The sequence below is a fragment of the Microtus oregoni genome, unplaced genomic scaffold, assembly GCF_018167655.1.
Source record: "Microtus oregoni isolate MIOR12 unplaced genomic scaffold, Mior012 000032F_ref0000030, whole genome shotgun sequence".
Lineage (NCBI taxonomy): Eukaryota > Metazoa > Chordata > Mammalia > Rodentia > Cricetidae > Microtus > Microtus oregoni.
Genome location: NW_024543091.1, coordinates 21,266,265 through 21,293,935, shown reverse-complemented (window position 1 = coordinate 21,293,935; position 27,671 = coordinate 21,266,265). Strand labels below are relative to the sequence as shown.

Sequence of the window (27,671 nt, the reverse complement as noted above, 5' to 3'; positions counted from 1 at the left end):
AATCCACACTCATACACATATTCCAAATAAAATAAAATCTTTTTTAAGCTATAAAAAGAAAAAAACCTATCTATAAAACTAATTATAGCCAGGCGATGGTGGCACACGCCTTTAATCCCAGCACTCAAGAGGTCCAGGTAGGTGGATCTTTGTGAGTTCGAGGCCAGCCTGGTCTATACAGTGAGTGAGCCACACTGGAGAAGAAGAGAACTGACTCTTACAAGTTCACCATGTGCACTGTTGTACACACCACACACCACTCTCAATAAACTACTAAAATGAAATAATAAATAAATGTAATTTCAAGTCAATGAAAAGGACTTTAAAAAATAAAAGCAGGGGCTGGAGAAATGGTTTAGTGGTTAAAGTACTTACTGCTCTTCCTGAGGATCAGGGTTCAGTTCCCATGACCCACATAGTGGTTCACAACAACCCAATTCCAGGGAATCCAATGCCCTCTCTGACCTTTGTGGGTAATGGATACACATTACATATAAACAGGCAAACAGTCATCATATACATAAAAATAAAATAAACCTAACAAAAAAATTTTTAATAAAAATAAAATTTGTCCTGGGCTTGAGTTGTAGCTAAGTAATACAACACCTGCACTATATACATACTATCCTGGGTTCGAGTCCCAGATAATTAAGTCAAATAAACTGACAAAATTCATCTCTAAGCCAGGCAGTGGTGGCGCACGCCTTTAATCCCAGCACTTGGGAGGCAGAGGCAGGCGGATGTCTGTGAGTTTGAGACCAGCCTAGTCTACAGAGCTAGTTCCAGGACAGGCTCCAAAGCCACAGAGAAACCCTGTCTCGAAAAACAAAAAAAAAAAAAAAATTCATCTCTATAAGGAAGACAAAACTGGGCTTGGTGGCTCAAGTCTGTAATTTCAACACCCAAGAGACTGAGGCAGGGAGTGCATATTGATTTTGAGGCTAACCTGAGATACAGTGTGAGGCTCTGTCTTTAAAAAAAAAAAAAAGATGGGATAAAGAGATGGCTCATTGGTTAGGAGCATGGGACCCAGATTCTATCCTCACCACCCACATGAAGTCTAACAACTGTCTGTAACTGCAGTTCTACAGGACCTGACACCCTCTTCTGGCTTCCCTGGGCACTAGGCATGCATGTGGTACACATACATATATGCAGGCAAAACACCCATACACACACACACAAAAAAAAAATTGTTAGAACAGGGAGTAACCCGTAAGCCCAACCCAAAAAAAAAAGCATTTTTTTTTATCCTAAACAGGAATTAAAGGATAAAAACCTGGCACATATTTTCAGTTATTTATTAGTTACTACATGCCAGAATGTGTGTCCTGTACACCCTCTTTAGGAGGGGACCACAATGAGAATTAACTACTAGAAAGCTTCTGTGGATATAGCTTAGCAATAGGTTAATTGTCTAGCATATGAGAGAACCTTGGTTCAAGCATCAGTACTACAAATACATAAGTAATACGTACATTATTTGACACTGATGTACTAAAAGATTGAAGAGTGACCTTTTTGACACAGATAACTACAAAAGGAAAAACAAATGAGGCCCACAATCAAGAATAATTGAAGCTGAAAGATTATTTTGAAATCAAACAAGGCAGTGGTGGCGCACGCCTTTAATTCCAGCACTCAGGAGGCAGAGGCAGGCGGATCTCTGTGAGTCTGAGGCCAGCCTGGTTCCAGGACAGGCCCCAAAGCTACAGAGAAATCTTGTCTTGAAAAAAACAAAATAAATAAATAAAATCCAATAGAAATTAGCCAGACACTACCACAGAACATAATAAAAATGTGGTTTCAGAACTTGCCTAGCATCAGACAGTTCTCACCAGTAATAAAACAGTAGGAAAAGGAAAAAAAACAAAACATACAGCAACAAGAAAAAAGCCCAAGGTTGCCCTGAGTGCTCCTACCAAAGATCTAATGGGTATTTGCCATTTCTTATTTCTGGGACTCTGATCCAAGGGGGAACAGCAAAGTGAATTATGAAAACTCAGCCTTTTTGGATCTAGATGTGCCTCATTCGTTGATCTGGCTGCTCACAAGACTGCAGTTCAACTATTACTGCTAGAGCAATGGGGCTGGGAAGGAAGACAGTGAGGTGAGAGGGAAGGAGGTGGAGGATTTGGGCTGTGACTATAATAGGACAGTAATTAGTGTTTCTACACTGCTGAATAAGTCTTCAGAGCAAAGAATGAGATGAGTGATGAGCGAGGAAGAACAACACAAGGAATCAAAGTGCTGAGAAAGACAGGAGAGGACATGGTGTTTTATGAACAATTCAAATAAAACAAAGCCCATGATAGTGCTTGCCTCTCCAAGTCTACAACCTGAATTTAATCCCAAGATTCCACAGGATGGAAGAAGAGGTTATCCTCTGGCCTACATGTGCTTTCTTTCTCCCACTGGGCTTGGAGAAAGACATCTGGACTTTAAAACACTTAATACAATTTCTTTCCTTTCAATCAACTACTGACCAATATCCTGTGAATTCTGGTAGGCATACCCATTCCTGGGTACGTGTACTTGTTAAGTGAAGGCCCATGCAGCCTTTGACCTAACCAGAAAATTATTACAAAATACACATCAAGTTACTTGTTCACAATTTTAGTCTGGGCCAAGGGTGGTGGTGTATGCCTGTAATCTCCGTCTTTGGGAGGTTGAAGAAACTTGAGCAAACAAGAGGATCACAAGTTCATGGCCAGTCCAGGTTACATAGCAAGACACCATCTCACAGTGAGATCAGAGAGCAAATAGCTTCAATGAACATGGAAAAGGAAAATCATATTAATGAAAGATGGTAATAATAATCTAAAGGGAAATCTATAAATTTTCAGAAATCCTCAAAATATAAAGTATTATTGCAAGTCATAGGAAATGCAGTAATTATTTTATTTTATAGTTTTTAAAGTAAATATTTAATAGATATAGCTTCCTAATATCATTTGACCCTCTGGTGATAATTTGGTTTTAACAAGTGAAGTTAGAAAGATGAAGGAAAAAGTTATAAAGGTACTGGGGTGGGGGGGCTAAAAATTAAAGAAGGTAAACTGGAGAAATGCAAACTTCATGGAGGAAATGACATTCGTAAAATAAAAGCATGCAAATTTCTTGGGTAAGGAGCTTCAGGTGAACCTAGCACAGCACAGTCAATCATACCCTTTGCATAAAACCAGCTGCGGATCCTCCCAGTGGGCTAAAGCTTTTCATCATCAAGAGAGCAAAGAATTTTCTGTTTCCCATTTCCTTCTAATAAACAAGTCCTAGAAGCAGTGAATTACCACCATTTCCTTCCCTTTCATGGGGCATAAAGCCAGAACGTCCAGAAGTACAATGGGGCCATGTAGAGCCAGAAAAGAATCTCTTTTCTCTATCCCATCACCATCTCACTCACAAATCAACAATAGGCATTAAGAAACGTGGAACAAAGTACAGTTTCACACATGTAAGTGGAGCCTAAGCCACACAGGACTGAGTATTTTCTTGTCACTGTGGCATGTGACTCTTCAGCCACCTGCTCAATAATCCCTCTTCAACTGCACAGCTGCTGCCGATGCCACATGCCTTGCTAGACAGGTGCTTTGGTGAATTACCTGTTCTCTAGTGAAAAGACTCTTTCACTGACACTTAGTGGACCCGGAACCAACATCACCTATCCTCATTTTGCCTGTCACAGTCAACTTTTATCAGAGAAGTAATATTAAAGTATTATTTAACACACTGTGGTTTTGTATTCCGTTCATTTTTCATTGTTGCTCTGTCATTTTTAAAAACAAATTTTTTTTTAAAAAAAATAGTCAAAATAATTAAGTTACTGAAAAGAAAATGTGCCACACAACCAAAGGCTACTTTATTTCAATGTGGCTTCATGTGCCTGGCATTAGTCCCATCCATGCTGGTTTTTCACAATGAAAATAAGAATTGCTTAGCTGTCTTTGGAGCAGGAAGACGTACTAAGATAAGCAGAGTGGCAACTACTGGAGAACAAATATCCCTGTATGTATGTATCCTCCATGCCTGAGCTCAGGCACAAGTGCTGAGAGTCAAATAATTAAGGAGTGGCACTTCCAGTGAACAGAGCAATCAGACACACCCTCAACAAATTATCTTGTTCCAGGCATTTAGTTGCTATATGCTAACTGCAACATATTACTGCCAATAGCCAAAATTATACTTCCATAACCACACACAAGCACTAATGTGTCTAGCTATGAAGACCTCACATTAGGAAATATTTCCTACCAAGAGGTTGTAGGGGAAGAATTCTAAGAGACCTCTAAATGACAGTCATTCAAAATGCTAAGAAGGAGATGGTCCACACTTAAAAGATTCATGTAAGATTCCTAGTTGCAAGAGTTCAATTCTGAAACTACTAAATCTAATCAAGGCAAATTTAATTTGAAGTACTGCCTTCACTTGCACCCAACAACACTCAGGAACACAACACCAACAGTCCAAGATTCAGGTAAGCTGGGACATACTAAGAAGCCAAGGAACATACACTCAGAAAAAGCCTAAGAGCAGACAACACTTTCAGTAAGGCTTAAAGACCGTTCTATTATAAAAAGAAATTAAGTGGAGCCAGGAGATGGTGGCACATGTCTTTAATCCCAACACTCGGGAGGTAGAGGCAGGTAAATCTCTGAGTTGGAGGTCAGCCTAGTCTACAGAGCGAGTTCCAGGACAGTCAAGGCTACACAGAAAAACCCTGTCTCAAAAAACCAAAAATAAATTTTAAAAAAAGTGTCAAAACAACCTGTTCTCTCCTATAAAAGTCACAACATCTAAGTGAGGTCATCATTATTAAATAAAGTGATGAGGGAGGAAGAGACCACACTTAGCATTTACAATCTTTGAAAGACCTTTACCAAAACCAAAGGCTAAAGTCCCTTACTCAATGATAAACTATGGAAAACGTTGGATAGCTACTGTGTATACTGCACATTGAATACAACCCGCCTTACAAAGAATCTTATTTCTAATATTTTAAAAGTTTCCTTTAAGGTCTTTCATGAAAACCTCTTTTATAGCCACAAATAATGATATGTGTGTGTGTATACCTCCTCCAATTGTTACACACACACACACACACACACACTGTACCAGAATACTGCTTGGAGACTTATGACACAATCAAAGATATGGTTCTTCTGGAGAAGTTTCTTTCCACCCTTTTCTAATGCCCCTAGATCTAAATATTTTTAATTTACCTCTCTGTGGTAAATTTCTCACCACAACACAATACCTGATTCATCTTTTTTCATTAAGAATTGAATTATAAAGGGAAAGTGTTGTTTTCAAAGTCTGTCTTAGGCAAATTGGGTGGGTTTTTGCTATGTAATTATCGACCAGTAAGTCAGCATTTAAAAAGGTGTTTGGAAGCAGGGCATAGGTGCATGACTGTAATAAGAAGGCTGAGGCAGAAGGATTTTGCGTTGGGGGGCACTTGGTCCTTGACTTCCAATCTTACTCCTATACTGATATTTAGTGGTTTTTCTAAGAGAACAAACAAAAGTCGCTGCATGAGTGTCCCATTTCCATACAGAAAAATTTAAATGCTGTTTTATATAAGTATAGAACCTTCTCCTTGCAGTCTTTTTCCTTAAAGGTCTGCCACAAAGCAGGAGGGTGGCATATCCCAGATGCTATTCCTCCACAACTTAGTTACAGGCTAACCAAAGAGGCAGGCACAACATGGCTGGCATCCTCTATTCTTTTGAAAAATGTGTGCCAGTGAGCTCTGTATTGTTCCTCACTCAAAAAGAAGAGCCTTTCTGTCTGGCCTCCTCCAATGGCAAGCCCCAGTCTGGAAAAGGAAGAAAATGGCACTGAGGAGCCTGGGAGATGGAGCATATCCAAAGCTCTCAGACAAGACTTGAACCTATGACCTTCACTGTGTACACAATAGGCGGGTGAGAGGGACCGGTTTATCTCTGCTGCAACAGTTCTCAGCCCTGGGGTAGCACTCCCGATAAAATGACACGACTATTGTGTGGCAGCGCAGTCATCTCCTCACAACAGCCTAAACCAGCACTCCCTCCCCCAAGACAAAGCAGCAGGGGTGAAATTAACTCAGGGCTGCAGAGCAAAGCCTAATACAGAAAAAAGAGGCCTGTGGGGGCTTAGGGACTCTCCTCAACCCCTGGGGCTCTGGACACATGGCTGGAAACAGGCTTTCCCCCCCATCTTTCCCACTCTCATTTAGGTAGGAAGCGGTTTCTGAGAGAATTTAATCATCTGTGATTTGTTCAGAAATATTCCCCCTGAAGGGCTCTGCTCTCTCCACCCTGTGTGAGCCTAATTCCTAGAAGCTGAAATGACTGTTTGCCGCTGCCTGTTTCACAAACACACATTAATTGGTCAGATGTGTCTCCTCCTCCTCAACCCCAGAGGGAGGAAGAAGAATCTGAGCAAAGCACAGAGATGATCCAACCGTAATTACACATAAAGGGAAAGAGGGCAGCATGGGTTTTCCAAACAGGACAGGGTCTCAAACCCTCCGGGGGCACAGGGAGGGCAGTTTAAAGTCCAGGCCCAGAGATCCCACCATCTTGAAGCAAAGAACAGGAGTAAATGTGACCTAAGGCTGGGAAGGGGCACACACCCACAACCTACTGACTGCACGCTCCCAGCCACCTTGCTCTCCTTCCCGGGCCGCGCACACGTCCTGCTTTCAACCCTCTGCACCCCACGCTCCTCTGAGTCCCTGACGAGCCCCAGTCGCCCCAGGCCCCCCTCAGCAGAGCCTCAGAAAACTCTCTGGCCTGCCCCTACCACCTGGCCAGACCAGAGGCTATGCCGGGCACCGTCACCCTCAGCCCGAACCGACCCGGCCACGCTTTGAACTTCACCTCAGGCCCCCTCCCCCACCCACGCAACGACCCCGCTTCCTCCCGCACACACCTCCTCGCTCCGCCCCGACCCCCCCAACCCCCACTTCCTCCGCCCGGCGCCGCTGCCCGGGCGCCCTCTGCGCCCCTCGGCGCCGGGCCTTCCTCAGCGTCGCCTCCCCCCTCCCGGCCCCGGCTCCACACAAAGCTTAGCACTCACCGCGCGGCCGGTCCCGGGAGCCGCCACCTCCGCCCGCCCGGGGCCCCGGGCCGCAGAGCCGCCACTGCTACGCGTCCCGGGCCGCCATCCGGGCCGCGGTCCCTCCCCCTCCCCGCCCCGGCTCTCCGCCCCTCCCCGCGCCGCTCCGCCCCGCCTGGCCCGGGCCGCTGTGTCCGGGGCCACGGGTCCCTCAGCCGCCGCCGCCGCCACCGCCGCCGCCGCGATCCGGGACAACCAGGGCAGCCCGGAAGACCCGGACACTGGATTCTCGTGCTCTCGGATCCGGGTTCCGTGCTCTGTGGAGTCTGGAGCTGGAGAGTACGCAAGGAAACCCGGAACCTGGATGCAGGAGCCAAGTCCTGGGTCTCTAAATCCGCGGTTGCTGGGAGTCTTGAGGCGAGAATGCTGGAAAACCCGGCGGGCGAGTTGGAACTAAAATAAGCTCAGAAGCCTAGGCTGGACAGCTTGAACCCAAAGCGCCCTCCTCGTGCAAAGAACTCTCTCGCTGGATCAGGCTTCACATTGAGAAGTCTCTGGAGAAGCGTTAGCACTTAAAAATAGATGTCCTTCAACCGTAGAAAGAAGAAAGACCACGGGGTCTGATCACGAATATCCATAAAAAACAGAAGACAAGTACACAGCTTTTGATGGTTTCATTCATTTTGCCGCTCAGTTCGACAAACTAAAGAAAAATTTTATGGGGGGTGGAGGACGTGTCGTAGCGCACGTATGCAGGTCAGAGGACAATTTGCGGGAGTCGATTGTTTCCTTCCACCGATTGGTTTCGGGGATCAAACTTAGGTCACTAGACCTGGCAGCACGAACCTTTACCCACTGAGCCATCTCAATGGCCCGCAATTTTTTTTTTAGCCATTGTCAGGGTTGTTGGTTTTTTTTTTCTCTTTTACTACTATTTGTTTTCCTTCACATAATACCCATTTTTAAATTCTACTGTGTCCCTTTCCACCATCCAGTATCAGTAAATCTTACTTTTATCTTGAGTTCTTTCTGCCCTCCAGCCTACCTTTCTATCCCTGTTGTGACTTTATCTGTTACCCATCTTAGATTGCCCAGTACACCACCTCCAAAACAGGAGATTGTCCCTGTGTAATTGAGCCTTCCCAGTAGAGATTTCCACAGCATACCATAGCAAGCCAGTTTATCTTAATTCTCAAGAACCCCCAACATAGACGCCATCATGTGCTTGACTATTTTATTCAGCTGTGCAGTTACCTCTCCTTATTCTCTTCTTCTAAAACACCCTTCAATTGTGCCATTCAAAATAGCATGTGACTTAGCGACCGAGTGGGTCATAGTCTCTTTACCCTCCCCATCTCTAGCATCACAAAAAGGAAAGGAGGGTGGGAGGGCTGACAGCTTAAAGACAAACACTAACCTGTCTAGCCTAGGAAAAAATTAGTCCCTTGTTGGTCCATCAATATTTACATTGTTCTTGGACAGAACTGACTCAAAGTGACAGAAGAATTTCCAATCTATGATATTACAAATGAGGGCTTACTTAGCACAGAGAGAAAAAGAAGGGTTTGGTGTTTTATAATAGTATTAACTAGACTAAAACAGTTGGGGCGGGGAACAGTTCTACTTAAGCTTTTAGTCAGAAGAAATTCTCAAACCTGAAAGTTAATGAAAACAGAGGCTCTTAAGTTTTGACTTCTTATATCTGTAAAGCAAGTACAAACAAATGATGTCTCACAGAACAAGTCAGATTCACCACCACGTTTTGATAAATCCTGTGAGCTAAAAATTAGTTTGCATATTTTTAAATAGTTAAGTAATAAACAAAAGATATTTTACAATGCAAAAATTGTATTTATCTGGGTGCGGTGATACAAACTTCAGCACTTGAGAGCTTGAGGCTGGAGATCTAAAATTCAAGACTAGCCTGGGCTTGAACTGGGCTACACAGAGAGAAACTGTCTTTAAAAAAAAAAAGTGTCTCCAAAAAAATTATGAAACGAGTTTACTGGCTGCAGATAGTCAAGCTTACTTAGTGACATTATCTATGGATGTATTTGCAGTACAACAGCACAGCTGAATGGTTTATAAAAGCTAAGCCCTTTGCTCTCTGACCCTAATTTACAGAATGACTTTGCTAACCCCTGCCCCCTGCTGTTCAGTTCAGAAGTCACTACCCACAGGTAGGCTACTTGGACACTAAAGGTACAGGGCTTGAAAAACTGAATCTTTACTTCAAATTTAATTCAAATTTAAACAGCCTGTGGCCAGTGGCAGCTGTATTAGACAGCACAACCCTCAAGACTCACAGGCTTCTGCCTCCCAGATGCTGGGATTAAAGGCATGCATCACCATGCCTGACTATACTCTGAAGTCTTACACATTGACTGCTTTTCTCCTCATGATGTACCATTTTCTTCAGACATATCTCTCTATGGGCTTAGGCAACCCTTCTACACCACCCCCCACTTAAGTCTAGAACTTTTTTTTTACTGGGATTTCTTTCTAGGCTATCCAGTCTTCACAAATGAAATTCAACATCTGACCAGTTTACATCTCATCCCCTGAATGAAGGGAGCCACACTGTATTCACACAGGTAAATGGGCATTTATACAAATTCTTTTGTGACAGAGGATGGCACTGTGACTATGTTCTTTCTTCTCTGCAGGAGAAAAGTAGAAAAGCTCTAGGCAGGCTGGATCCCTAGTTGCTGTTGGAGCCTGCAACTTGGATCACCTCCTCCCAACACATTCACAGAAGGCGAGAACAGCAGATGTGTGCTTGCTATTTCCTTGAATCTCAAGGAAAAAAAATCCTTTATCACTGGACAGTGTTTCCTCTTCCAGACCAGGAAACTTAAGTTAGCTGATTTCTCTAGTTTCATAGATGAGCTGGCCAATTGAACAGCCCCATGCCATCTCATCTTGGCTAGGCCCTCCAAAACATTAAACAAAGATACTAAATTAAATGACCACCATAAGAATGGGCTATGAGGACAGTAATTAAAATGGAAAGAGTATCATAACTCATAGATGCCCATAACTAAAAATATTTATATAAACCATCTTCAAAGTTTCTCACATTTTCAGCTAGGGAAAAATATGAGTCTCCAATAAAATTCCAGTTTAAAAAGAAAAGTCAGGACACTTTGTTCTTTATGTTAGCTAAATTAGAAGCAAAAGTAGCCGGGCAATGGTGGCACATGCTTTTAATCCCAGCACTTGGATGGCAGAGGCAGACAGATCTCTGTGAGTTCGAGGCCAGCCTGGTCTACAGAGAGAGTTCCAGGACAGGCTCTAAAGCAACACAGAGAAACCGTATCTTGAAAACAACAATAAGAGGCAAAAGTAAAAACCCAAATTCTTTTTCTTTTTTCCTGTGGAAAAGGGTCTTACTATGTAGCTCTGGCTGGCCTGGAACTCACAGAGATCCACCTGCTTAAAACCTCTGTATTGCTGGGATTAAAGGTGCACACCACCACACCTGGTCAGATTCTTTATCTATTCTATATAGATCCCTAAAGATAAGGCCTTACCAAATCTGACAAAGTCCTCAATTTCAAACATACCCTACTCATATAAAGGAAGCTGAGTTCTTTCTGAAAAACAAAAAGAAAAACAAATTCCTTTACTATTCAAATTAATAACAACTGAATTCATTCATTCAAAAGGGAGTACAGATAGAAGCTATAACAGAAAACCAATTCAGAAACTCAAAACTTCCTGAGGCCCAACTGCCCTACAGTTCCAGGGTCAGAGCTAAGTGTCATAAAGCACTAACAGGCTATTCTTGGACAAGTTCGCACTCAGGCTACTAAGAATTTCCATTAGACTTTAAATTACACTATTCATCAGTGAGCAACTGAGGGCCATCTACCCGCAAGTTTCTCCCACACTTCCTCCCTGGTGTCTCAGCAAATAGAGACATTATAGCACCACTACCATGGGAACTAAAGACAGACTTTCCCAGCCTAACCATGAAAAGGAGAAGTTTCCAAGTAGCTCTGTCACTTATTCATGTGGTTCTGCTACATACTTTAGAAGCAGATGGGGTTCCTGTAAGCCTGCAAAGCACCATGATGGCCTGATCTACTGAAGCTCCTGATTTGTTTAAGGTGTACACACAAATTATCCATACAAAAGTCAATAAAGATTCTTCTGTGTGAAAGATGTCTTCAAATAAAGAAGCAGAGAAACTTTTCTCTCTTTCCGCCTCCTACCTTTTAGCTTTATTTTGATGTTAAGATAGCCAGACAACTTCAGCAAGAATTCAAGGTACCACTGCTTGGTAAACTATTAATTGCATAGTGAGCACAGTAATGCCTTCAATAATGGTAGGGTTTGCAAGAGACCAAAAAGACACCCCCACCTGAATAAATGCCATTCACTGTCCTCTTCCACTTTCTCCACAGAGGTCCAACAGAACAAGAGAGAGAACACTATATGTGTGCATCATTGGGACAAGAGTCTGTTCGGTTTTCCCTGGGAAGCCAGAGTGATCAGGCTCTGTAGAACCAATGCTGTGCAACAAGCAGAGTTCACAGTTGAGTGAACATCAATGTGTAATGAGTGGAGGCATTTCAATGCAAATAAATGCTGAATATGAAGGATTAAAGAGAGGGAAATTAATCTTTTTCATAACACAGAGTACTTTCCCCTTTCTCACTCACTCTTTCTTTTTTAAGTCAAGCACACAAACTGCTGGAGAGAGTCCAACATCCCCAGTGTAGTATTGGTGTTTTACAAAAAGCAGAGCATACACATTTAAGATCATGAGTTTCCTAGGACCCAGCAACTGAGATTCCAATAGCACTTCAGAAGAGTCTCAACAGGAAGTGCTTCCTGAGAAGGGCTAAAGGCACCAGTGAAAAATCTCACTTGAAACCCACTCTTACTTTTCCAGTCATAGCTTTTTAGGATATTGATAGTATAAAAAGCTTGCTTTCAACACTAGAGGGTCTTAGTTGTATTTACTGAGAGGGTTGTATTTTCCAATCTTCCTCTAATTGTCCCATCTACATGATGATTTGCAACACCAGCAAAATAAACAAAGCAGCTTCAGGCTGCCTTAGCAGGTGGCTCGTTGATTCCTGCTTCCTAATCTAATCTTCTTGTCCTGACCTCTCAAACTAAAGAACAAAAAGAAGCGTGTCTTCATGCTATCTTTTCCAAAAAATATAATCTGCTAATAATGGTAACTCTAGCTTTTCACTCCAAGCGATGTTGGATTAGAAGCTGGGCACGGTGGCTTTGTAAACATGGCACTTAAGGGACTTAGGCAGGAGGATTGCTATGAGTTCCAGGCAAGCCTGGGTCACAGTGAGACCCAGTCTCAACATGTCAACAGCAGAACATTTGGTAAGAACATTTTACATCACCATGGGCTTATATTAGACAGAAATTCCTCAAACATCCTAGTATTCTCTATTCTATTATTTTGAAAAAAAAATTTAAATTCAAAGAGTCTCTTGTAAAATTGTTAACCTAGATTAAGATTTCCCTAACCACAAATACAAATTTCACAAAGGAAAATAGTTTCCAATTTGTTCCTTTCTCTTTTGAATTTAGTTCCAAGAAAAATATCAAAGACCTAGAACTTTTAAAATGAGATTTTATAAATAATGTATTCAAAGATTTTGGCCCACTACATAAAGAATCCCACCTTGTAAGAAAATATATACAGATTTGTAAGAGTTTAAATTCTCAGAGATTGAAGCCTGGTGTCATGTCAAGCCTTTAGCTTTGTACTGCTTCAATCCCAAAGGACCAGCGGATAGCAATTTAGTATACAAGACTTCACTATGCTGTATAGTTCCTTTTTTCCTGGGTCAGACAGCTTTATTCTGCTTCATTAACCCCTTCTTTGCTCCTTGATGGATCTTGGAATCCAGTTTCCCTGTAAGAAAAAAAAAGAAGTCTCACTCATTATTTATTTTTATATTTGCATTGCAAATCTTTCCTGGCCTCCTAGGTCTTCCAGTTACTGTGTTCCTGTCACATTCAATTATCTTGCTTCAGGATGCTGAACACTTCTAAACATTAGAGTTTTATTTTCTAAGAAAAAAGCGGTGGGAATGCTGTACACACACACACACACACACACACACACACACACACAGAGGAATATTTATCTAAAGAATATTTCTAATTTTGTACTTTAGAATGTCTGACACTAAGAAAGACAATTCTTTTTAAAAGAGTACAGACATGTAGATAAACAGAGATGAAAACAAGAGAAGAAAGAATGGGGGCAGGCCACAAAGAAATGCACTTCACACAGTGGGAAACCCCTTCCACTGACCTGTTAACTAGCCGAGTACAAAGAATGACCCTCCCTCACAGTGGGAAAAGCAGGGGGAGTGACCTGAGACAGTGGAGTAGAATCACATAAATGCTTCCCTGACAAAGGGTCCCTATCACCAGCTCAGGGGGTAAAGGTCATAGATTATATGGCTCTTCTGAGTGTTAAACTTAGAAAACAAGGAAAAACAGCCTGGTGTCATGGTTTATGCTATAATCTGTACTCTGAAGACAGAGACAGGAGAATCCTGTATATTCTACACCAAATTGGTCTATATAGTAAGTTCTTGGCTGGTCAGAGAGACCTACATAGAATGCCTCTGCTTCAAAAATAAACAAGCCCTCTCATGTCTCAAGTGATCCAAATGAGAATGCCTCGAATGATGTGATCTTTGAATTGACTCCTCGATCTCCCAGAGTACAGCTAGTTCAGTGCTAGCAGCCTTTGAAAGCATCTATTTCATGACAAAAAAAATTGTTTGTCTGATCTATAAAAAAAGCTTGCAAATTTCTTTTCTCCCACAAAAGCCTCATTGAAGTCAATGATGATGATGATGCTAAGAATAGAAAATACTTCATTTCAGTTTTAGCACTAAAAATATAAAACAAAGAGTCCTGGATACTGTGGGCACGCACCCAGAACACCACTGCCACTCAGATGTAGTTCTTTTCACTTGTTGAGCAATCCGATGTGAAAGAACTCTCACTCACTAGAAGCTAGTTAATAACGTGTATGAACTGGACAAGTCATTCAGCCTCTCTGGACTTCAATGGCCTCATTTGTCCATTTAAGATAAGAATACAAGTTCTGACCACCACACAAGGATACTGGGAGAAAACAGCCTCAGTCCAACAAGTTTTCTTTAGGCCTCTTTCCCTAGTGTTTCAGGGCTGCATCTGCTTCTAGAATAGCAGTACACCTTTTTCTGTGCTATCCAAATGCTGCCCATAATAATCCAAACACTGCTGATTTTAATTTGGGTTTTAGAATATGGGCATTCCCAGTGAGTTTGGAGTTCTTTCATCTTATAGGCTGCCTAGCGGGGAATGTGAACGTGACAGCAAGCTGGCAAAGAGCCCTATTTCAAGACAAATTTTCTTTTGTCTCCCTCATAGTACTTAAGTGACTGTCAATTGGTAGGTGGTCAATAAATACTTTAATCAAATAAATTAAACAGGAGGTGGAAACAGACAAACAGTTCACGGTCAGAATTAAAAAACTAACCTGGATCAAGTGACACTTTGTCTCAAAAACAAAACAAGCAAAAAAAAAAAAAGCACAAAAAAACCAAACAAACAAAGACAAATAATACAAATTTCAAATCCTCAGTATAACAGATTAACTAAGTAATCTAAACCAGCAGATAAAAAGGGTTAGTGCTGAGGTACAAGTACGTCTTAAGTCTTCTTCAGGCTTTTAGGACAAGCTATGTGAGAATTTAGAATCTATTGAAGACTTTGATATTCAGTTCTTGGTATTGGTTTGAAGACTCATCAATTAGGCTTGTTTCTCAGATTTCCGCCTCTAGGTGTGTAATGATGAGGACGTTACCTCATCATTTCTATCTTCAATTTTTATTCAACTAAAAGAAGTACTACCCACTATAAAGTCCCTTTTCAGTGCCATGATATTGTGTCCTGAAAATGAACTATAAATTGGAAATCTGTTCCTGAGACAATCCGATAAAGTTTAAGGAATAGAAGAACAATCAGAAAGACAAATAAAATACAATCTGTGAGTTGGGTGTACTGTCTCACACCTACAATCCTCTCAGGAAGGGTGAGGCAAGGCAGCCTTGAGTTCAAGTTCAGTCTAGGTCACCCCAGACTACACAGTAAGACCCAGAGACCCTATCTCAAAAACCTAAACCCTTTTACGGCCATACCACCCCGAACACGCCCAATCTTGACTGATCTTGGAAGTTAAGTTAAGTAATAACTTGGATGGGAGACCACCTGGGAAAACCTAGTGCTGTCGGCTTAAAATAAACAAACAAAAAACAATCCAAACCCTCACAACTTCCCTAAACCTGCTTACTCATCTGTAAAATCAAAAGCAGATGAAAAAAAACCTACTATCTGACAGGGTTGTTAAGATTACTGCTAGGCTGGAGAGATAGAGAGATGGCTCAGTGGTTAAGAGCACTAGGGTTCAATTCCCAGTGCTCACATGGCAGTTCACAACTGTCTGTAACTTCAGTTCCAGGGGACCTGACACCCTCATATAGACATACATGTGATAAAACACCAATGTCCATAAAATAAAAATAAATTATTAAAAAAAAGAATATAGCTAATATGTGCTTTCTGTAGACTAGGCACCATGCTAAGAATTTTACATATACTGACTCATTTAATCAACTAATTGAAATAATAGTTGTCTCTGTATTTGTGGGGTTTTGGCTTTAGGATCCTCACAAACATCAAACTCCAAAGATGTTATGTGAATCCCTTATATGAAATGGTGTGAGGCTTGCATACATTCTACATTGTCCTGTAAAATTTAAAGTCTCTATAAATTGCCATACTTAATACAATGTAAATGCTTTATGAATAATTTTGTTTTGTTTTGGGGAATAGCTTTCAAGACAGGGTTTCTCTGTATAGTCCTGGCTATCCTGGAACTTGCGGTAAACCAGGCTGTCCTTGAACTCACAGAGATTCAACTGCCTCTGCTGGGATTAAAAGTGTGCACCACCACTACCACCACCTAGCACTTCCAGTACTCTTAGCCACTAATTTCTCTCTCCACCTCCTTTCATTTTAATTTTTTTTTCAAGAGAGGGTTTCTATATGTAAAGCCCTGGCTGTCCTGAACTAGCTTTGTAGACCAGACTGGCCTCCAACTCACGGAGAGCTGCCTGCCTCTGCCTTCCGAGTGCTGGGATTACAGGCGTGTGCCACCATGCCCAGGAATAGTTAATGTAATGGAGTCCTAAATGAAAAGTTTAGAGTGACTCACTATTATGCCGATAACTGTCCACTTTGGAAAAGCTAAACTATAATAAATATGACTTTAATGTTATTGATAAACATAATTATCTTCCAATGCTAAGGATGACACTAAACACAGAACAGTGTGTTATGGAATATTTCTTTACGCCATGTGAAGATATTTCACTCTGATTGGTATAATAAAGAGCTGAATGGCCAATAGCTAGACAGAAAGAGGTGAGATGGAACTTCCGGGGACAAAGAAGACTGGCAGGAAGAAAGGTGGAGTTGCCAGCCAGCCTCAGAGGAAGCAGATGGGCAGTATGCAGATGAGGTAAGGTCACATGACGGAACACAGATTAATATAAATGGGTTAATTTAAGTTATAAAAGCTAGTGGGACCAGCCTAAGCTAAGCTTTCATAATTAAGAAATCTCTCCGTCGTTATTTTTGGACTGGCCGCCGACAACAAAGCTTACTACAAGTGTTTTTTCAAATGTAGACAAGTAAGTTGCAAGAGAAAATGAGATCCTAAAAGATGATGACTTACAGATTTTAGGATTTCCTTTAATAGGAAACTTCACAACCATTTCCTGAGGGTTTTTGCAGATGAAAACAAATGGAGAATCAGACTCTTGACTGATGTCCGGGAACTGAAAGATAAAAAATTCAGGCTAGTTGGGACGGATTTGTCACTTTGAAGAGATCAAGGAACAGCCCAGATTTTACCTCAATCCTGATAACAGTGCTCTCTGGTTCACAGACCAGGAGGGCTATGCTCTACAATAACAGAACTCCAGCTTTCTGAAGGTTTGACATGGTATTACACAGTCGATTGCCTGCCATCTCTGGCTTCTTATAGTGGAATCAGCTTCCTAAACAAAGGATGCCTGACATTCCTCCAGAAGGATGGGAACTGGCCAATCTTTTAACACAAGCAGCTGTGAGAGTCTTAGGTCTCCTGGAATGTTTGGCAACACCCTAGGTTCAGCTTAACGGATGCCCTGGAAGACTTAGGAAATTCTGTCAGAAACAGCACACACACCATCTTCTCACTAAGGAGAAGGAAGATGATTCATTCTGAAAGGTATGGTCATGTAAAGGCTGTTCAGCTGGATACACTACAGAACTGCTTAGGGAGAAAGGTAAGCGGCAGACTTTTTTTCTGAAAAAAGTCATATCACAAAACAAATTTACATGAATACTTAAGAGGTTTTCGTTTTTTTGTTTTGCTTTGTTTTTGAAAATGCATACATGGAACCCAAGACCATGCTAGGGACATAACAACAGGTTAGGAAACCATATAGATCAGCAGAAATGTTCTTTAGCAATGCCCAAACAATCTGATGTTTCATTGTTTCCTATCTTAGGATGTCTAACCTATAGCATGTTTGATAAATGACTGGTAGGCATGTGGATCAGACTTAATTACCAGAGAAGTTTTTTCCCAGTAATCACTATTAAAAATAGAACGTTAATTTTTACTCTTATTCACCCTTTAAGATCTATTCTCTTGCCGGGCGGTGGTGGCGCACGCCTTTAATCCCAGCACTCGGGAGGCAGAGGCAGGCGGATCTCTGTGAGTTCGAGACCAGCCTGGTCTACAAGAGCTAGTTCCAGGACAGGAACCAAAAGCTATGGAGAAACCCTGTCTCGAAAAATCCAAAAAAAAAAAAAAAAAAAAGACCTATTCTCTCATAATCTAAAGGTCTAGATCCAAGAGTCTTGCTGAGGAATGGTGGTTTGCGCCTGTAGTTCCACGACTTGGTTAATGGAGGTAAGAGGAAGGGATGGTAAAGGCCAGCCTTGGCTACATAGTGAGTTTCAGACCAGTCTGTGCTGTACAAGATGTGTCAAAAAACAATGACAAAAAACAAACAAAGATCGGGGCTGGGGAACCAGGCATGTTGGCACACATCTTTAATCCCAGCACTTAGAAGGCAAAGACAGGCTGATCTCTGCGAGTCTGAAGCCAATGTGGTCTACATAGTGAGTTCTAGGCTAGTCAGGGCTACATAATGAGACTCTGTCTAAACAGAACAAAGCAGTCCAAATTATACAGCAGTTTCAGAAAAAAGAATAATAAAGAGGTAGAAAATTAAAATGTGTCTATAACTGGTAGAAGCATAAATACTTAAATTTCTTTGTTGAGCACATTATCCAAGGCGTAAGTGGGAAAATTAAAAAGAATTTTCTAAATGTTTGGTCCTGCCTATATATCATGGCCTTCAGTGAGGCAGATGGGGCATGTAGCCTGATAAAATATAAACTTAATATCAAGTATCAGACACAAAAGTTATAGTCATGAGCAAAGTGAAAATACTCATAGTAGGGGAGCTGAGAGGATAGATCAGCAGGCACTCTGAGGAGAGTGGAGACAAAGATCCATGCAGCTCACCAACCAACCCAGTTAAACCAATGAGCTCCAGGTTCTGAGAGCAACTACCTCTCAAAAAGGTTAAAGAGGAATTGAAGAAGACAGCCAACATGTGTAGGCCAAGGGACAAATTCCTGGGCGCAAGATCCTGCCTTCTACCTTGTTTCAGGGACAGGGTCTCTCTTGTTTCTGTGGCTGAGCTGTATTCATAGGTTTCTTCACTCATCTCACCTTAGCAGTGCTGGAGCTTCTCTGTGGTGATGGAACTCGGATCAAGATTGTGCCACAAGCCTCTACCCATGGACCACCTCCCTGGACTGACTGTCTGTCTGTCTTTTTTTCTTTCTTTCTTTCTTTCTTTCTTTCTTTCTCTTTTTCCTCCCCCCCCTTTTCCTTTCTCCCTCTCTTTCTTTAGTTCTGGTTTTTTTTGGGAGTCTACAGACCAGGCTGGTCTCCACCTCGGAAAGATTGGTCTGCTTCTCTGAGTGCTAGGATCAAAGGTGTGCACTACAATATGTAACTATTCTTTTGCTTTGGCTGTCCTGGAACTCACTCTGTAAGCTAGGCAGGCCTCGAACTCACAGAGATCCACCTGCCTCTGCTTCCCCAGTGCTGGGATTAAAGGATAAAGGATTAAATTCCAGGACAGCCAAGACTACACAGAGAAACCCTGACTTGAAAAATCAAAACAGGGCTGGGCAGTGGTGGCGCACACCTTTAATCCCAGTACTTGGGAGGCAGAGGAAGGCGAATCTCTGTGAGTTTGAGACCAGTCTGGTCTACAGAGCTAGTTCCAGGACAGCCTGATGAAACCCTGTCTTGAAAAACCAAAAAAAAAAAAAAAATCCAGGCAGTGGTGGTGCATGCCTTTAATCCCAGCACTCAGGAGGCAGAGGCATGTGACTCTCTGTGAGTTCCAGGCTAGACAGATCTACACAGAGAAACCCCGTTTTGAAAAAGAAAAATTAAGCCGGGCAGTGGTGGCGCACGCCTTTAATCCCAGTACTCGGGAGGCAGAGGAAGGCGAATCTCTGTGAGTCTGAGACCAGTCTGGTCTACAGAGTTAGTTCCAGGACAGCCTGATAAAACCCTGTCTTGAAAAACCAAAAAAAAAAAAAAAAAAAAAAAAGAAAGAAAAGAAAGAAAGAAAGAAAGGTAAAAAACCAGAGAGTCTAAGAAATAATATATATAAATATGTATGTACACATATATATTTAAAGCACACACAAACAAAACAAAAAAAACCCACAATGAGATACCATGTCATTCTCACTAAGATGGCTCCATGTGACAAAAACATAAAATACATAGTAGCACAGGTATGAAGAAGCTAGAACACTTCTACAGTGCTGGTGTAAATGAAAAGTGGTCCAGCAACAGAGGAAAATAGTTTGGAGGGCTCTCTAAAGGTTCAGCAAAGAATTATCATTATCCCCAGCAACCAGAAAAGAAGTGAAAAGAATCTCAAACAGGTATTTGTAGACTAATGTTCAAAACAACATTATCTAACAACCTAGTAACAGCTGAAAAAATAATATGAAGAGTATTTTTCAGTCTGAAAAAGGAAGGGAATTCTGAAACATTCTACAACCTGGGCAAACCATGGAAACACAATAAATGAAATAAGCAAGACACAAAAAGACAAATTCTGCATAATTCTACTTAAATAATGTACTTAGAATAGAATAGGCAAATTCCCAGGGATAGAAAATATAATAGGGGCCAGTTAGGAAAGCTGAGAAGGTAAAAGCACTTATCAAGCAAACACACAAAGGTAGAAGAAGCTGGGTGTAGTGGCACATACCTTTAATCCCAGCACTTGAAGGCAGAGGAAGATGGATCTTTATAAGTTCTAGGCCTGCTGAATTTACATAGAGAATTGCAGGAAAAGAAAGAAAGAAAGAAAGAAAGAAAGAAAGAAAGAAAGAGAGAGAGAGGGAGGGAGGGAGGGAGGGAAGGGAGGGGAGGGGAGGGGAAGGGAGGGAGGGAGGGAGGGAGGGAGGGAGAGAGAGAGGAAAAAGAAGATATGACAGGGACTAGATGGCCTCTGACTTCCACAAAGATGCCTTCTGATCTCCACACACGTACCATGACCTATGTGCTTGTGCATATGCAAGCACACACGGTAAAAAGAAAGGAAGAAAGAAAAGGAAAGGGGAAGGGAAGGAAAGAGGAGGGGAGGGGTGGAAGTGGCTGGAGAGACTGAACCCAGGTTTGGTTCCCAGCACCCACAAGGCAGCCCACGAACGCCTACAACTTCAGCTCCAGGGGATCCAATACCCTCTTTTGACCTTTGTGGGCTCCTGTACTTATGTGGTACACATACATACACTCATTGATACACATACATATAAAATTTTAAAAATAATTTTTAAAATTAAAATAAGTAAAATAGAGGTTACCAGGGACTGAGATGCGGGAGGAAAGAGTAATTACTGGATAGGTAGAGTCGGTGGTTAGGACAATAGGAAAGTTTGGAGATGCATAGTGATGGTGACTATACACTGTTATGAATATAGTTGATGTCGCAGTACTGTAACACTTAAAAGTGCTTAAAATAGAAAGATCTATCTTATACAAGGTTTATCACAACAAAAATAAAACTTTACAATTCAGGTTAGGAGCTAGGGAGCTGGGTTAGGGGCTAAGAGCACTCCTGCTCTTTCAGAGGACTAGAATCCAGTTCCCAGCACCTTCCTCGGGTGCCTGTAACTCCAGCTCCAGAGACTCTGATGCCCTCTTCTGACCCTGGGCACCTGGAGGCATAAGCAAACACACATAAATAAATGAAAAAAATAAATTTTCAAAAGTAAACCTTTTGAAAACTTGGGGTGAGTTTCTTTTCCATGCTTGATGGTTGTATGCTGTATTTGTTGGTCTGAAGTGAGAGTTTCATAAATTTGAGGTCAATATGGGGTACATAGTGGAAACTCAAGAAAAAAAAAGAAGAAAAGGTGATTCCATCTATCTGTCTATTTATCAGGCCAAGTCATTAAAAAACCCTATCAACGATAGCTACAAAATACATCCAGCACCTATTTTGTCTCACTGTGCTATCCTGGCCTTGAATTCACAAATCCTTGTCAAAGCCTTGCCAGTGTTGAGGTTACAGGTATTGGCCGCTATGCCTGATTTCTATGTAGTGCTAGAAATTCAAACTCAGGTCCACATGCTTGCACAGCAAGTGCTTTTAGCCACTTAGCTAACTAACAATTTTTTATAAGGAACTAGGCAGATGGCTCAGTGGCTAAGAGAGTCTTCTGCTCTTCCATAGAACTTGAGATTGGTTCACAGCACCCACATTGGGCAGCTTACAACTGCATGCGGCTCCAGCTCCAGGGCATCTGATGCCCCTCTTTCAGTCTCTGTAGGCACCTGCACACACATGACATATACTCACACACACATATACACATACATATAAATTAAAAAGCCAGGCAGCAACCTTTAATCCCAGTACTCAGAAGGCAGAAGCAGGCAGATCACTGTGAATTCAAGGCCAGTTTGGTCTAAACAAGGACAGCCAAGGCTACACAGAGAAACTCTGTCTCAAAAAACAAACCAACAAAAAAGAAACATTAATTAAAAAAAAACTTCAGCCGGGCGGTGGTGGCGCACGCCTTTAATCCCAGCACTTGGGAGGCAGAGGCAGGCGGATCTCTGTGAGTTCGAGACCAGCCTGGTCTACAAGAGCTAGTTCCAGGACAGGCTCCAAAACCACAGAGAAACCCTGTCTCGAAAAAACCAAAAAAAAAAAAAAAAAAACCAAAAAAAAAACATAAAAAAAAACTTCTCTAAATATTCTAGGAAACTCAAGACAGCAACTCAGACAAGCACTTTTAAGAATTTACATTCTGGGCTAGAGAGATGGTTCTGTGGTTAACAGCACTGGCTACTCTTCCAAAGGTTCTGAGTTCAATTCTCAGCACCCACATGGTGGCTCTCACCATCTGTAAAGAGGTCTAGTGCCCTTTTCTGGCCTGTAGGCATACACGCAGGCAGAATACTGCATACACAATAGGTCTTTTTTTTTTTTAAGAATTAACATTCTAACATAATCCATTCCAAAGATATACTAATTTGTTATTTAGGTGCTCAGGAATGATGCTAGGAAAAATTGATGGGTTTTCATTTCCCACAATTAAATTGTTTCTATAACAGAAGAAAACTTTGTATGAAAATATAAAAATAATGCAATTCACAACAGTCTGGAGTCGGAGTCAAAAAGACTCAGGCAGCATTGGTTAACCCTGTGTGTTGTAACAAACACAATGCAAAACTGGACCAAGGCTATGAAGTTATTTGATACAGCATGGGTGAGGTCTACCAGAAAGCTCTATTCACTTGATTTTTAATTAATTATTGGTATTTGCATGTTCAGAAGCTGTGACAATTTGAAAGAAAATGGTCCCCACAGGGAGAGGCACTATTAGGAAGTATAGCTTTGATGGAGCAAGTGTGGCAATATTAGGTGTGGCTTTGTTGGAGTAGGTGTGACCTTCTTGGAGGAAATGTGTCACCATGGGGTGGGCTTTGAGGTCTCCTATGCCCAAGCTATGCTGTATGGTAGGCAGTTTACTTCCTGTTGCCTGCTGGTCAAGATGTAAAACTCTCAGCTCCTTCTCAAGCACCATGTATGTAGGAATGCTGCCATGCTTCCTGCCATGCTTGATTGCCATGCCAATCAAATGATTTCCTTACCCAGTGGTGGTGGTAGTGCATGCCTTTAATCAGGAGGCAGAGGCAGGCAGATCTCCGTGAGTTAGAGGCCAACCTGGTCTACAAGAGCTAGTTCCTGGACAGGCTCCAAAGCTACAGAAAAAACAAAAAACCAAAACAAAGACAAAAAACAAATAAACAAAATGCTTTCCTTTATAGGAGTTGCCATGGTCATGGTGTCTCTTCACAACAAAGGAAACCCTAACTAAGAAAGAAGTTTTTACCATTGCTAAATTGCTCTCAATGCCACATTCACTTTCATAATCCCACAAGGAGGGGTTGTGACCCATAGTGTCAGTAATTGAGTTTGCTGTCATACCTAGCTTTCTAGAATGATTTTAAGTCCTCATTACATGGCTTCATCTTGCTCTTCCTTCAGGCCTTTTTCAAATGTCAACTTTGACGTAAATCTCTCCTGATCTCACTATTTAAAAGTGTTTTTTTTTTTTTTAATGTATACAGTGTTCTGACTGTATGTGTGCCTGCAGGCCAGAAGAGGGCACCAGATCTCATTACAGATGGTTGTGAGCCACCATGTGGTTGCTGGGAATCAAACTCAGGATCTCTGGAGGAACAGTCAGTGCTCTTAACCTCTGAGCCATCTCTCCAGCGTTTTTTCTTCCCCCTAGAGTTGAGGACCAAACCCAGGTCCCTGTGTATAGGCAAGAGCTCTACCACTGAGCTAAATTCCTAACCCCATGATCTCAGTATTTAAAAGTCAGTGGTAGAGTACTTGTCAAGTATGCACGAGGCCCTGGTTCAACAATCAACAAAAGTAAATAAAACAAAATGAAATTACAGCACCAATCACCCTATAAATGTAGCACTTTGAACCCTTTTTCCTATCTTATTTTTTCTCCATAGAACTTAACATTTAACATATAAATTATTTATTTTTTTTTAATTTACTAAGATGAAAGCTTCAAATGTGCAGACATTTTCTACAACGCCCCACTCTAGGGGCTGAGAGATGGCTCAGTGGCTAAGAGCATTTGCTCTGAAAGTAACATGACTTGACTACTGAAAGTTTCAAGTTCAGTGGAGACACCAGATGTCCTCTGCCCCTCCTTCTGCTAGGACCAGACACAGCAAATATTAGGTAATCCATGAATATTTGTTTAATACAGTTGGCAACTCCCTGGTAGCTGAGATCATGGGCCTTTTACCACACTTCCACTGAACTTCAGAGTGTTCACAAGAGACAGAAATGAGAAATAAAGTAGCACACAGTTATGTCATCATATACATTGAAGAGAAGTCCATTTGGATGAGCCTCATATCCCTCCCCCCAATCCTTGTCCTTGAAAGCTGGATACTAAGAAACACATTACATATTAAGAAGTATTTAGTTGGCTCTGGTTGTGTGGGCCTCTAATCCCAGATACTGGGGAGGTTGAGGCAGAAAAGCACAAGTTCAGAGAGAGTTCAGAGAGAGCCTGGGACACTTACAGAGATTGTGTTAAAATACAAAGTAAAATCAGGGCTGGGGATATTGTTCAAAGGTGGTTGCTTAGCATGCACAATACCCTTACTTTAGCGGGCAGCGCTATGGAAGAAAAAAACAGGAGGGATTTGTATTTTTGGTCTGAGATTTACAAAGATGAAAATACAGCAGGCTCAGCAAGAATAAATTAAAGGGGAAATGAAGAACACAAATAAGTTCTAATGTCACATCCACTTTAGTGAAGATGCTAGATTAAATGTCACTGATAGAGCATAATAAACAGGTCAGGAAATATGAGCTTTAGAAACAATGCAAATTTGGCCAAAGACTCCGGCAGGTGCCTTTGTTTCACTCTATGGAGACTTTTATCACAAATTCCAGCCTGAGGAGCAGTGGAGGTGTGCCTACCTTTCTTTCATGCCTTATAACTTCCTCAGCTGTCTAACATAACAGGTAATTATCTGTCAAACAGCCATTTCATCTCCTCTCAGGGGAAACTGCTCACCAGTCATTTAGAAAATGTTTCTTTTGGGGCTGGAGAGATGGCTCAATGGTTAAGAAGATTGCCTGCTCTTCCAAAGGTCCTGAGTTTAATTCCCAGCAACCACATGGTGGCTCACAACCATCTGTAATAAGGTCTGGTGCCCTCTTCTGGCCTGCAGGCATACACACAGATAGAATACTGTATACATAATTAATAATTTTTTTTTTTTAAAAAAAAGGAAAATGTTTCTTTTGTCATTTTCCTAACAGGGAGGAAAAGGTTAGTACTTTTTGGCAACTATACTGATTTAGAGACAAATAAAAATTTTTGCTCAATTCTGCAAGCCTCACTTAGTCCTTGTATTTAAAATGATCAATAGCCGGGTGTGGTGGCACACGCCTTTAATCACAGCACTCTGGAAGCAGATGCAGGCTGATCTCTGTGAATTCGAGGCAAGCCTGGTTTACAAAAATGATAACTCCTTAACTCCTTAATTATGTCACTCTTCCCAATAAATCCCCAAGTGAATTTTTTTGGTTTTTTTCGAGGCAGGGTTTCTCTGCAGCTTTTGAGCCTATCCTTGAACTAGCTCTCGTAGACCAGGCTGGCCTCACCACCCGGTTCCAAGTGAATTTTATATACATTACTCTTTCTGTGTGTGTATGTGTGTGTGTGTGTATGGTGTCTGAAGTAGGGCCTTGTGCATCCTGGCCAAGCACTCTACCACTGAGATACAGCTCTAGTCCATGACTTAGAAATCTTTTGCCCGCCTCCTAAGGACAAACAACAAAAGCCAACAGTCAAGAAACAAATTCACTGGCAAGAACACATATTTGTTGTAGGTTTTAACTTTGGGGAAAAATACATAATATATGAAATTAGGTTCTGAAATCCTGTTTGCTGAAAACTGATTCCAACACTGAGGTGAGGTCAAACAGAAGCTGGAGGCCACAAGCACAGCAGGTCTAAAGTAGCAGCACATCCTGAAAGCAACTGTGCTCTCAAATAAACACTGCAGGTGTTGGGAGCGGCTGCAATCAAGATGGATTTTATATGTGTATGAAACTTAAAGAATAAATAAAAGGCAGTTTAAAAAGTAGTTCTCATTTACATTTCCCTTCAAAGCAACTCAAAGAACCAGGTATGGTAGTATGGGAGCTGGGAGCTGGTACTCCCCAAACTCTAGAGGCTAGCACAGAAACAGCCTGAGCAACACAGCAAGGCCAGGCACAGAAGCAAATGCCATAATCCCAACATTTGAAGGTGCACACATACGGATAAGAAATTCATGGGCAGGGGGCTGGAGAGATGGCTCAGCGGTTAAGAGCACTGACTGTTCTTCCAGAGGACCTGAATTCAATTCCCAGCAACCACATGGTGGCTCACAACCATCTGTAATAAGATCTGGCGCCCTCTGGCCTGCAGGCATACATGGAGGCAGACTTTCTATACATACATAAATAAATAAACAAATAGATAGATAAATAAATAAATAAAATCTTTAAAAAAAAAAAGAAATTCATGGGCAGGGAAGGCTGGAGAGATGGCTTGGCAATTAAGAGCGCTGGCTATTCTTCCAGAGGTCCTGAGTTCGATTCCCAGCAACCACATGGTGGCTCACAGGAGTACATACACACAGAGCACTCATATACATAAAATAAATAAATAAATAAAATCTTTTAAAAAATTCATGGGTAGCATCGGCTAAATAGCAAATTTGAGGCCAACCTGTCCTACATGAAACCATGCACCCCACCACAAAGGAAAAAAAAAAATCCAACCAACCAACCAACCAAGTAGGCTACCATCCTGATGGAATGGAACATTAATCTTAAAACTATGATCCTTTTCCAGGACAGGCTCCAAAACCACAGAGAAACCCTGTCTCAAAAAACCAAAAAAAAAAAAACAAAACAAAAAAAAAAAACTATGATCCTTAGTCTTCATTCCATTGCCTGTCATATGACAATTAATAGTTAATTCTTTTCTCTTCGTGCTTTATTAATACTTACTATATGGTTATATAATATTCTGAGTAATAAAATATGGGAAATCTGTCACTTGGATAACAAAGAAAACCGGATGACAAACCAAGATGACAACTTGAATAGGTTATAAGAAAGTGAGGCCACACTAGGTCAAGCAGTTCATGTTCTCTAAGCCTTGGTTTGTTATCACAGGAAATGTTTGATTCTACCAACAGCACGCCTATTGCGCTTGTGCCTCCCTAGCCCAAGTCTACTGGCATTGCCATGAACGAGACCTTTATAAGTCCCAACCTGGACGGCAGCAGTCTTCCCAGCTTCAGAGCCTTTCCAACCCATCTTCCACATCGCAGCCAATGAGTTTTCCTCAGGCAGGGCTCCTATCAGCCTATT

General features: G+C 41.6%; 2 protein-coding genes across 7 annotated transcripts in view; both read right to left on the bottom strand.

Annotated features, from left to right (window-relative positions):
• Positions 1 to 7,178, bottom strand: part of Znf609 (zinc finger protein 609) — a 154,630-nt gene extending 147,452 nt beyond the window's left edge. Inside the window, exon 1 of one of the 2 annotated variants that reach the window (XM_041679320.1) lies at positions 7,060 to 7,178. The gene's annotated coding sequence lies outside the window, so the exon portion shown is untranslated. The remainder of the gene's footprint in view (positions 1 to 7,059) is intronic. The other variant, XM_041679321.1, reaches the window with a different exon arrangement.
• A 5,462-nt stretch (positions 7,179 to 12,640) lies between these two features.
• Trip4 (thyroid hormone receptor interactor 4) overlaps positions 12,641 to 27,671 on the bottom strand; it is a 60,985-nt gene continuing 45,954 nt past the window's right edge. For 4 of the 5 annotated variants that reach the window (XM_041679895.1, XM_041679897.1, XM_041679899.1 and 1 more), the window contains 2 exons: positions 16,820 to 16,922; positions 12,641 to 12,931 (listed from right to left, as the gene is read on the bottom strand). In XM_041679895.1, the coding sequence (XP_041535829.1) occupies positions 12,864 to 12,931; positions 16,820 to 16,922 (171 nt within the window). In that variant the 3' untranslated portion in view covers positions 12,641 to 12,863. The remainder of the gene's footprint in view (positions 12,932 to 16,819; positions 16,923 to 27,671) is intronic. The other variant, XM_041679896.1, reaches the window with a different exon arrangement.